Source organism: Marmota marmota, unplaced genomic scaffold (genome assembly GCF_001458135.2).
Source record: "Marmota marmota marmota unplaced genomic scaffold, marMar, whole genome shotgun sequence".
Lineage (NCBI taxonomy): Eukaryota > Metazoa > Chordata > Mammalia > Rodentia > Sciuridae > Marmota > Marmota marmota.
The window spans coordinates 4,967,267-4,979,608 of record NW_026000026.1 but is presented as its reverse complement, the minus strand read 5'-3'; the positions used below and the strand labels follow the sequence as shown (position 1 = coordinate 4,979,608).

Below are 12,342 nucleotides of genomic sequence, written 5' to 3'. Positions count from 1 at the left end.
GCGGCGAGGCGAGCGCTGGCGCTGCTGCCGCGCCTCGCGGCGGCGCGCTGCAGCCCCTCGTTTCCTGAAGACGGTGCTGGGTGAAGGAGAGAGGTTTTTGCATCAAGTGCTAAAGTCTGAGCCCAGAGTTCCACAGATGCCCCTGGACCTGCACCCGGGGGTGACTGTGGCCCGACAAAGCTCCAGTTCAACTTGGAGAAGAAGGATGCGAGCTGCCGTGGAGGGAATGGGCAGGGCCCAGATTTGACAGGAGGACCCTTTTTTTGGAGGATCTGCCAGGTTTTGGCTGGAGGGGCGGGGAGCTGGCCATAGCTGAGGAAATGGTTTCTCCATCACTTCCGAACCGCGTACATGCCATTCCCTATGATCTCCACTTCTGGTTTATTAAGAGCCGCTCAAACCATGACAGTCACCACTCCTGGGATTTATTGAATTTCCCCTGTGTAGAGTCACACCGTGGAGGTAAAAGTTTTTAACAACCTTTTAAATTTTCCTTATTTTAAAATTGGAATTTAGAAAGTAAATATTCTATTCATCTGTGCGATTTGCTAGTGACAGAGCCAAGAATTGAATCCTGGTTTCTCAATTCCCAGACCAGGGGTCTGTCCTCCACGTTTAGGTTAAAACAAGTTTCTTAGCAAAAAGTTCTTTTGTGAACTTGTGATTAAGGGAAACCAACCTTTAAAAAAGGTAAACATCTTAAAGCGCTTGGATTCCTTCTATCTGGATCCTCTGATCTCATTGACTAAATATAATTAGTAGGGAAATGGGTAAGTGACATCAATATTTTCCCATGACAATAAATATTTTAATCCCAGAATCAATTTTAATGCTGAACTACTGTTCCAAATTTTGTATATAACAACTTTTGTTGATCCAATCTCCTATTACTTGACTCACATGTTATTTTTAAATTTTTCATAGGAGGCATAAATTGGCAGTAATTCAGTAGAAAACATTTGTTTACATTCACTCAGAGAAACTCCATGAGGGGAAAAAAAGAAAGAAAAGGAGAGAAGCTCTATGTCATCAATTCACAACTATAAGTGGACATTCCCCAACCTGTTGCTTCTGTACCAGGTTGGTCAAAAGACCATTTCCTTACGTGGAAGTGTGCCTGTCTTTGTAGGTAACTGTAAGGGCTGCTGTATAAGCTGACCTCTCATGCTTCCCTTCCCCATTCTTCCTTACCCAGCTCTGCTTTCACCATTCTTGGCCCTTTCTCAAGAGCACCTGAAAATGAACAAATCGCAGGTAAGTTGTTTAGGGATTTTCATCCCAGATTTTACAGTGGATTTTAAGAGGTTTACAGTTTGTGTTCAGGTGAAATCGAAGCAGTATATAAAATTTGCCATCAGAGAGTAAGAGTATCAAATCAATTCTGGAAAAGTCAGCCTAAATAAACAGAAATCCTATAGATGTATTCAAATTGTTCCAAAAAGGCCCAGGCAAGGAGATTTCGCCTTACATTGGCTATTAGCATGGGTTTTCTTTCATTTATATACATAGACGTTTTCTTAAATAGTCTTTAAATAAGTAATGCAAAGACAGCATTACGAAAAGCAATTGTGTGTGGGGGGGGGGGAAGCAGTGGGTTTCCTGTGACTTTGATAGCCAGGCAAAGTACATTAATCATAGAGAACTAATTCATCGTCATCCAAGTAGATGGCAATCTGATGATTGTCCATGGTCCATTGATGAAACCGAGAATAAATCGATTGCACATTCTGCAGATAATAGTCTATAACTGTTTCTCTCAGATATACTTTTAAGACAAGTTTTACAAGTAACAATTCAATGTTATATTCTGTAGGTAAAACTTCACTTGCTCTTCTTGATTTAACTCACTTTGTGTGTGGTCTTTGTCTGCTCCTGCCTCTCCCATAGATCTCTTCTAGTAAAGTTAGCAGCAACCTAAATATTTTCAAATGCAGTGGGTTGTTTCCAGTTCATGTTTTCTCAGATTGATTATTGCATTTGACAGTCTGACCACCCTGCCCCAAAATGCACCTCCAATAATTTCTGTGAAATCACTGATTCTCTTTCTAACTCTCTAATCATTGTCTCTGTTATATAGTCTTCTTCCCTTTTGTACCTCAAAATCATTGTCCCATTGCTATCCTATTATTCTTTCTGATGTTTTTCATGCCATTTATGGTTTAACTTATAATTCTTTGTACTTTGAAATCTTTTTCTACCTCTAATAACCTCAGCTTGAGGTCCTTGCTGAACATCTCCATAAAGATATTCAGAAAGTTCTTGGAGTCCTCCTGTCCAAAATAGAAATAATATTTGCAGTCAGTTTTCTCCTCTTCTTTATTCCCTATCATTGCCATTACCATCCCACCAGTTATGCAAGCCAGAAAATCGGATACATCTTAATTTTTCCTGTTCCTTACCTCATACCATGTCTAGTTACCAAGCCTTGCTAATGTCTAATAGATATTTCTTGAATTTGTTCCATACTTACTTCTTCTGCCCAGTTTCTGTCACTTGATTGTCATAATAGCTTTCTGCCTACATACTGTTCCCACCTGAAAACTTATAAGTGCTTAATGAACCCTCTAAAATGCCAGTCTGATCATGTCTTTTCATATGGAAACGACTTAAGTATGACCATATTACTTACAGGATAAAAGTTCAGTATTCTTAGTGGGACTTATAAGACTATTCTTTTTAATTCCTGCCACTCTAGACCTTTCATTCAACAACTGTGTTTTGATCAACTTTTACATGCCAAACATTGTGCTAGGTACTTCGTGTATAGTGTGAACAAAAGAGATATTATCTCTGTTCTCATGGAGCTCACAAGCTAGTTCAGAAGAACGGCATCAGACCAAATATCCTTTGACCAAAATATTTTGAAGAAGACAAAAACTATGCATGTTCCACCATCTCCTACTTCTCTCTTATTTGATGATGTCTACCCACGCCATCTGCCTTCTCTTTTACACAAGGGTGGAACAACATACCATGAGGTATGATTTCTGGCCTCATAAAGGAGCAATAATGGAACTAGATGGTGCAACCCAAACGTGTAGGCAAGGTGACTTCCCTTGGGAAATGAGGAGGCGGGCAGATAAACTGACACATCTTTTTCTCATCCATGGACATTCCAAGGTCAATTTCACTTTGTGGTCCTTCTGAAGTTCCATGGGTCACTACATGCTCCTGCTGAGGTACCTGCTGCCTCTTTGGAACCCATGTGAAGTGCACAGTGTGATAGGCCTCTCACATCTCATTGCTCTTGCCTGCCCTTTCCTCTCTCCCTTTAGTACTTTAGTCTTTGCCTTAGGTTCTGTTTTCTGGAGATCCCAGCTAAAACACTTCTTCCCTTTGTCTTGGTTTGGAAATCACAGATAATCTTATATAATTTTATATAATCAGCATAACTGTATAGGAGAAATAAAAGCCAAGTAACTTAAAACATGTTTTAATATGGATTTGTACAGATACATGAAAAGTCAGAGTAATAGCCTGATTTTTAAACCTAGAGGTTGAGAGACTGGATATGATAATTACAAATTTACAACTTGTAGGTGTAATTCAAATATCATTGGCAGCATTTCCATTAGAGATATTTTTCAAAGAATGAAAATTACTAAAGTTCCGATCCAAATCAAATAACCGTGTTCCCTGATATATTCAGTATTTCATTTCAAGAAAATTTAGTCTAGACGAGAAAAAAATAAATATAAATACATATATGTTCAAATGTAAAATGGAATAAGGGTCTAGGCTCAGATCATTATGAATAGATTCATCATCTATAGGAATATTTAGGACACTAGAAAATTACAGAAGATTTGGGACATTTCTTTCCTGTATGAAACTGTCCTGTGTTGTAGGAAGTCTACCATCCCTTGTTCCCTCTCCCTCCAAATTCAGCAGCGTGCCACAGAACATTGACAGTCCAAACTTCCTAAACAGAGGTGTAAAATGCCCCGTGTGCCAGGTGTCAACCATGCTGAGCACTGCTACAGTGCTGAGTGAGTGCATTTAGTTTCTTCAGCATGTCCCAAATTTTATGCTCCTGCATGTGCCTAATGTGCTGATTGTTCCCTGGCTCTTTATCTTTTCACCTTCACTTGTTTGTGACCACAGCCAGGAGCCATTTCTTCATAGAACCCATTCCTGCCTCTTGTCTTCTGCCCCCTGGGCTGTGTTCAGCATTATAGCTGTCTGCATTTCTGCATCAGTGTAGGGTCTGCACATTACCTGTGGGTCTCCACACAAGTAAGGCCATTGTTTTTGGCGGTGCGGGCCCATATTGCATTCCTCTCTGTGCCTACTGAGAGTAGTGCTCTACATTTCTTTGTTGAGGGTCACCTGTGAACTCTCCTCTGCTCCGAATGAATTATCAGTCCATTAGAGTTGCTTACAGAGTTGACCTGAGTCACCAGGAGAATCGAGTTTATTATAAGGTGAGTGTGTTACTGTTCTTACTGTGGACCTGTGTTACAGGCCACCATGTCTGCTTTCATGAGTACAGGACTCTAGTGACGGCTCTTTACTCTCACAGGCCTTTTGCAGTTATTAGGACCTTACATGTCTGTTGTGGCTGCAATTGTAAGACACTGTTTATTGTCAGGAGGCTTATAGCTACTTTAGAGGAAATAATATGGGTATTGTGACTGTTTCTAGCTTATGTATAGGAGACAGTTATTTATGGAAGGAAGGGTGTCATTAAATTATCTAATAAAGTGGGCCAGTGTGAAGATACATAGCAGGCTGAGGAAGGAGAGACTGAGGTGAGCCAGGACAGCCATGGAATGAATGGGTGAATGTGCAGGATATGTACCTAGAGTACAGGATATGTCTGCATACCCTCTGCATGAGGGTATACAGAGCTGGAGATGCACTGTTTTTTTACTGCTTCATTTTGCAATAATTTTAGACTTAAAAAAGAATTAGAAAAAATCACAGGCAAGGTACTTGCATACCCTTAACCTACTTCCCTTGGTCTTTTGAAATCATAGTACCGTGATCAAAACAAAAAATGAACACTAATACAGTAGTGTTATCTATCGTCTCAGATTTTGCCAGTTGTCCCACTGATACCGTTTCATTTCAGGGATCCAGCCTAGGATCCCACCGTGCATTTAGCTCTTATGTCTCTGTAGCCTCTTGCAATCAATCTGCCACAGTCCTTCTTTGTCTTATGACCTTGACACTTTATTGGCCAGTACCCTGTAGGGTTCATTCTAGCCTTCCCCTTTCCTTATTTATAATTCCTTTGTCTCAGAGGAATGAATCTGGCTCTTGTAGTCTGCATTCTGTTTACTTATTTTCTCATCCAGCTATACACAGGAGGTAATTTTAAGAATTGCCAATCCACACCCCATGTGAGAAACAAATTTCCTAACTAAATATAATTGTATACAGTTGATTTTACTTAGTCTTACTGAATGTAGTCAGATGCTCTTTTCTAAAGTCACTTTGGATAGTTCTTTCCTTCCTCATCCCTTTCACTGTGGGTGTGACTTATTGTTAATTTGGGTGTTCAGATGTCACTCTTTGTGTTCTGTTTGGAGTTCCCTTCCCTATCCTGTGTGATCGTAGTTACTTGTTTTGGGAACTGGAACTGTACAGAAGGATATGTAGAGAAGTGCCACTCCCCTCGCTCTGCCCTTTCCCTCGCCCCCATACTTTCCACCTGTTCCCACTCTTCCCCTGTAACCAAGTTTGTGGGTTTCTGGTTTATTCTCACTGTATTTCTTTTATACACACATGATGGTTGCGTGTTATTTTCTTTTACATAAAATATAGTGTGTTGTACATATTCTTTTGTGCTTTGCTTTTTTCACTTAACAATATAGCCTGGAAATCATAAAGACTTCCTCATTGTTTATGCCTTCAGATTTTCCTTCCAGTCACCAAATTTCCACCTGCCAACTGACGTCTCTACTTTTGAAGTCCACAGGCACTTCAAGCTCAGTTTTTTTCTTTTTCCTGATTCCCTAATCTCCGCATACAGCGCTTGCATCTACCCAGCTGATCATGCAAATGGTCTGGGTGTTGCACCTCCTACTGCACAACCAACCAATGACCAACTCCTCTGCCCTTCATCATGTTGAATTGATGCCCTTCTTCTGCACTGGAACTACCTGTGGACATCTTAGTTTTCTTCCTACTTGAGGACATCTTAGTTTTCTTCCCCCCAATCTGACCTTTAGGCCACTCTCTTTTTCAGATAATGGGTCAGCAGATGTTTTCTTTAAAGGACCACAAGATGATTATCATTGACCTTGCTGGCCACATAGTCTCTGTCAGCCTGTTTGGCACAGCAGCTATAGCATGGAAGCAGTGCAGACATGTGAACGACTGGGCATGGCCAGATTTGGCTCTCAATAGCTGTATTTGGCCTACAACCTGGAGCTTGTACTTTGCCAACCCTTGTACTTTAGGGCATTGCTTTTGTGGGGTGGGACAATAGTGGGGGTGATGGAACCCAGAGCTTCTCTACCTCTGAGTTCTGCCCCCAGCACTTTTTACTTGTTGTCTTGAGACAAAGTTTCACTGAGTTGCCAATGCTGGCCTTGAATTTGCATCGTCCCGCCTTAGCCTCCCAAGTAGCTGGGATTATAGGCATGCACCATGCTCCCAGTTTAGAGCATTACTTGTGAAATACAAATTTGATTGTGAAACTCCAGTCCTTGCTTGCAAATATCTCTATGGATTTCCATCATTCACAATAGTGGTCTCCAAAGTGGAGAGAATAAGGGGCAGCCCTGGGCCCCTGGGCTTCTTTCTATTCATATATTATCTTGACTAAAAGAATAAAATTATCAGGCTTTATTTGATATTAATATATAGCTTAAAGTAACTCAGAATTACGTTATAGTTTCTAAGTAAACATATATTGGTTATATGCAAGCAAGTTTTACTGATGAGTTTTACGATCCCAAAATTCAAGACTACTAATTTAGGGAAAGGTCCCTCAGTCCAGCTCATATTCCTACAAAACAGTTTTTATTTCAGGACAAACATTGACCCCTCTAAAGGAAGACTCCTTTAACATAAATTAGAACTTTCTCCTTTTGTGACTGCCCTTTATCTTTGCTGAAGGTGTGTATTTATATTCATATCACCCAGTGAGAAGGTGTGCTCCTAAAGAGCAGGGTCAGTTTTCATGTGAGTTAGTAATCCAGGAAATCAAGCACTCCAGGGCATGGTGTAAACTCAGTACACTTAAATTTTTTATTTAAAAAATGAGCATAGTGACAGGATATTTCCGATGCTTTACCCTCCCACAGAGCACATCTCTCTATAGCTTACCATAAGCCTTGGCAGTGGTCTCCTTATTTGTGATGTTCCATAGATTTGGTGTCACTCAATTCTAATCATCTCAGATTAAACAAATTCTTTCAGAGATCAGTTTCATTCAAGGACCTGACTGTGAACTTCACCCATGAAGAGTGGCAACAACTGGACCCTGATCAGCGGCTTTTGTACAGGGATGTGATGTTGGAGAACTATAGCAACCTCATCTCAGTGGGTGAGCAACGTTTCCTTGTGCACCTCCTAAGAGCATGCTTTTCTTCTGTCACAAGAACATGTTGAAATTCTAGAACATAGCCTTCAGTATTAGAGAAGAAAAATGTTAAAGCCATTTTAGGCAATAGAAGTAGGTATGTTGTGTGTTTGTGAGAGAGAGAGAGAGAGAGAGAGAGAGCACACATGCTCCCTGTCCTTTCCTGCCCTTCACAAAAACATTCTGGCTTCACTGAGCTTTTGCTGGGCACCTTCATTGCATGGCTTCTGAAACTATTTTCTTCATGTTTCAGAGATCCTGAAGTCCAAAGAGCTTGGTCAAAATTCTGTGTCATTTACCATTAACAGGGTTTCGTGTTAGCAAACCAGATGTGATCTTCAAATTGGAGCAAGGAGAAGAACCATGGATAGTGGAGGAAATTTCAAGGGAGAGCTACACAGGTAAATAAATGATAACTGAGCAGGTGGAAACCAAAGGAAATGAGAGTTCCCAGATGCCCAACAACCACAGTTGGCATCTTGTTGTTGTGGGTTTTTTTTTTTTTTTGCGGCGGGGGGAGGGTTACTGGAGAATGAACGCAGGGGCACTCAACCACTGAACCACATCCCCAGCCCTTTTTTTGTATTTTATTTAGAGACAGGATCTCCTGGAGTTGCTTAGGGCCTTGGTAAGTTGCTGAGGCTGGCTTTGAACTCTCGATCCTCTTACTGAGCCTCCTGAGCTACTGAGATTACAGGCATGTGCCACCACACCCAGCTTCACAGTTGGCATCTTTATAATTTTTTTTTTTTTTAAGAATCTCTTTATAGGACCCAGATCTTTGGAAGTAATTGAGGAAAATTAACTGTAGTTACTGAAAATATTGTTTGTCCCCTAATAAATATATTCCTTTAATTGAAATGTATAAAGATTATTGCTCTTAAGTTACCTAGCCCCAGAATCCAAGTTCCTCTTTCACCACGCCTCGGCTTCTTTTATTTCTGTAGTATTCTCCTGCCTACCTTGACCTATCCAGTCTTGTCATGGACATGTTTTACACCTAGACATTCATCAATCTGTCTTAGTAAATCTTGCTTGATTTGCATGGTTTTTCTAGTTCCTTCTTCTGTGTGTGATTTAACTGAGAAATAACAGTTTAGAATTAGGCAAACAAAGCTCCTAGCACTCCAGCTGTAAGTCCCCCCCCACCTCAGGCTTGTACAGGTGTCTGAGGGGCCCTGCCTCCCTCTAGTCTGGGCCATGCTCCACTCCCAGTTTCCCACCCCGTTCTTCTTTTTATTTGTACAATTCCCGTATCACTGTAAAAATTCCACATTCACCTCTTCCTTCTCATACTTTTCGATAACACTGATTGTCTTCCTGAGAACTGCTGTGCCTAGTCTCACTGCATCACTGTCTTTCCCTGAAGTCTTCACTGGACTCTTGTCTATTTCCCTACCCAGTCTGCTACACTTTTGGTATGCTTGGTGAACTGTTCCTTGTGACTTTTATTTTTCCTCCCTGTGTTTAGAGTATAAAGTGTCAAAGGTTCTTTGCTAGTTTCCTCTTCCTTTGACACTGTTAATAGACTGACATGGATGAGTTTGCTGTTTTCTTTTCCAAAATCAACAAAGTAGGAGATATTTGCACTTTAAATTCTTTACTTCTGTGAGGCTTGGCCTGCAGTCTGATCCCCTACTACAAGGCATTTGTGGAGATTCCTTTTGCATAGAAAATGTGTAAAGACTCACAAATTATTGTTAATTGTGCTTCTTTTTAGAAGATGATGATGCCTTAGAGAAGGACAAGGAAATTCAAGACAAATATTTGAGTCAAAACAGCACAACACTCATTACAAAAAGAGTGAATGCATTTGGAACAATGTTTACTCTGGGCATGAATCTTGTTCCCTCAAGAAAAATACCCTACAAATGTGATCCAGGTGGCAACAGTTTCAAAACTAATTCAGAAATAATTGTTGCAAAGAAAAGCAAAGAAAATATAAAGGTTCCTGATGAACATAGTGGATGTGGGAAGGCCCTGCTCCATGCTAAGCATGTAGAAAGTCATTCTGGAATGAAAAAATGCAACTATAATCAAGCAGTGGAAGCCAGCAGTCAGGAGGAAGATCTTCTGCAGCAGAGCATTCAGACTTGGAAACAACCTTTTGACCACAATAAGTGTGGGGAGCCCTTCTTCAGGAGGGCACTCCTCTCTGCAGAGAAGACAGGATGTGCTGAAAAGAAGCCAAATGAATGTGATGAATGCAGGAAAACCTTTTCTAAGAGGTCCACCCTCATTGTGCATCAGAGAATTCATACAGGGGAGAGACCCTATGTTTGTAATGATTGTAGGAAAACCTTCCGCGTGAAGACCAGCCTCACTCGACACCAAAGAATTCATACCGGAGAGAGACCCTATGAATGCAGCGAATGTGGGAAAGCCTTCATTGACAAATCTGCCCTCATCGTGCATCAGAAAATTCATGGAGGGGAGAAATCCTATGAGTGTAATGAATGTGGAAAGACCTTCTTTCGGAAGTCAGCCCTTGCTGAGCACTTCAGGTCACACACGGGGGAGAAACCTTATGAATGTGAGGAATGTGGGAATGCCTTTGGCAAGAAATCTTACCTCATGGTACATCAGAGAACTCACAGAGGAGAGAAGCCAAATGAATGTAAGGAATGTGGGAAAACCTTCTTCTGCCCATCAGCGCTCACTGCACATCAGAGAATTCACACAGGAGAGAAGCCCTATGAATGCAGTCAGTGTGGGAAAACCTTCTTCTGCCAGTCAGCCCTCAATGTGCACCGAAGAAGTCACACAGGAGAGAAGCCCTATGAATGCAGTCAGTGTGGGAGATTCTTATGCACCAAATCAGCCCTCCTGGCACATCAGATAGTTCACAGAGGAAAGAAGTCTTACGAATGCAGTGAATGTGGGAAGTTTTTCTGCCATAAGTCAACACTCACGATACACCAGAGAACCCACACAGGAGAGAGGCACGAGGTGTTTAATGAATGCAGTAGAACATCCGTGGTGAAGCCGAACTGCAGTGACCATAAGAGAATGGACACAAAGGAGAATCTGTATGAGTGTCATGAGCATGGGCATGCAGCCAACAGAAGCTCACACCTCTTTGCACACCAGAGGACCATGTGGGAGAGACCCTACGCATGCAGTGAGTGTGGGAGGACCTACTGCAGGAAGTCAGCTCTCACTCACCATCAGAGAACACACTCGGGGGAGAGGCCCTACGAGTGCAATGAGTGTGGGAAAACCTTCTGCCAGAAGTTCTCCTTTACTGAACACCAGCGAACTCACACTGGGGAGAAGCCATACGGATGTAGAGAGTGTGGGAAATCCTTCTGCCATAAGTCAGCCTTCAGAGTCCATCAGAGAATTCACACAGGAGAAAAACCATACGAATGTAACCAATGTGGGAAAACCTACCGTCGGCTGTGGACACTCACTGAGCATCAGAAAATACACACAGGGGAGAAACCCTATGAATGCAATGCATGTGAGAAAACATTTCGCCACAAATCAAACTTCCTTTTACATAAGAAAACTCATAAGGAGTAAGTTCAGCAAGGCAACAAATCAAGTAATTACATAAAGCTAGAACTGAATATGCATGGGGTAGTGAAATCTTTTCAGTGTAAGGAACATGGGAAAATTTTCTGCCACAGGTCAGCCCTCACCATACTATCAGAGAGCTCACACAGCGACACAGTTTGTTTAATACACGTGGTATCACATTCAGTGTGAACTCTGAAAATGTCAGCAATTCAGACACTACGCCAAGTGTGCCTCCCTTTAAAAAAAATGAAGTGTTATTTAAGTTTGTTACTTTATTGTTCTCTTCAGTGTTACTTGATAATGTGTCAGCAGGTGTGAAGGTCTAATCTTACTTCATTTTAAATCAGTGCCAGTTTTTCTTATGACAGTTGATTAACTGCTAATGTAGAGATTTATGGTATATTAAATCATCAGGTTAGACAGTTTGTTTTCTGTCTTCTGTCTCCATCTGTTCTGGTAACAGACCCCCATCCCTTTATCTGCAAAGGTGACAATTAGGAGGACTAACCACACTACTACATATCATAGGGGTGTTTTTTTAGAATTCATCTATCAAATTCTGAGAAAGGGGCCTCTGTAATGATGATTAAATTATATTGTATGGGTGCATGTGATTAGGCCGTTTTTATGGAGATCATGTTGAGTCCTGATTTCTGAGTGGGTTTTTCCCTAAGCCCTTTCCTGGCCTCTCTCTGCCTCTGTGCATTCTGGCCAGGGAGCACAAAGTCAGCCCACCTAGTTGGTAAATCTGGGGAGAGTAACAGGCTTGCTCAACTCAGCGGTTTTCTGTCTTCATTGTGGGCTTTCCTGAAAGTATGATTTCCTGTCATGGGTATTGCCAGTGACTAAGTAAGCACATTGGCCTCATTCTGTCATTCAGCTAATTGGCCCATTTGGTGGTCATGCCATGTTGCCTTCTCCAAATCTGTCTTCATCTGTAATAAAGGCCTCATCCTGACCCGTAACTGCTGTTGCTGCTGCTTTTAATTTTTGATTATTCAGGTGGGAGAAAATGGTGCTCTTTATTTGGGGCCCTTCAGAGAACCCAGTATAAACATTATTTATTTACCTGCTTATTTGGTTCTTATTTTATGTCCTTCAGCACAATGGACATAAGTATACACATGTGCATGTATTTTATATATGAACAATATTAATATGAACAATATTTATCCCTTAATATTTTTCTTTGATCTTGTAAAATGTATTATTTTAAGTGAACCCAGTGATTGCTCTGTGTTTCTTGACTGGTTTTGCATACTGGGGTCTATATATCATGCTATGCC

General features: G+C 41.2%; 1 protein-coding gene across 7 annotated transcripts; it reads left to right on the top strand.

Annotated features, from left to right (window-relative positions):
• Positions 1-6: 6 nt before the first annotated feature.
• Positions 7-12,021, top strand: LOC107136814 (zinc finger protein 334). 7 transcript variants are annotated; one of them, XM_048810786.1, is made up of 6 exons: positions 7-462; positions 925-1,042; positions 1,196-1,254; positions 7,372-7,498; positions 7,843-7,935; positions 9,255-12,021. In XM_048810786.1, the coding sequence occupies exons 2-6, from the start codon at positions 1,024-1,026 to the stop codon at positions 11,057-11,059; spliced, it is 2,103 nt and encodes a 700-aa protein (XP_048666743.1). In that variant the 5' UTR covers positions 7-462; positions 925-1,023; the 3' UTR covers positions 11,060-12,021. The 7 variants fall into 7 exon arrangements, with proteins under 7 accessions (XP_048666743.1, XP_048666741.1, XP_048666745.1 ...); XM_048810788.1 differs by having other exon boundaries at positions 315-462; positions 978-1,042; XM_048810787.1 differs by lacking the exon at positions 7-462 and adding an exon at positions 485-770.
• Positions 12,022-12,342: the final 321 nt, after the last annotated feature.

Excerpts from the sequence above, each read along its gene's own strand:
- LOC107136814 (XM_048810784.1), top strand. The coding sequence starts at position 321 with ATGGTTTCTCCATCACTTCCGAACCGCGTACATGCCATTCCCTATGAT. Across the intron at positions 463-977 it reads TGTAGAGTCACACCGTGGAG|AGAAACTCCATGAGGGGAAA; the intron begins GTAAAAGTTTTT and ends ACATTCACTCAG. Across the intron at positions 7,936-9,254 it reads TTCAAGGGAGAGCTACACAG|AAGATGATGATGCCTTAGAG; the intron begins GTAAATAAATGA and ends GCTTCTTTTTAG.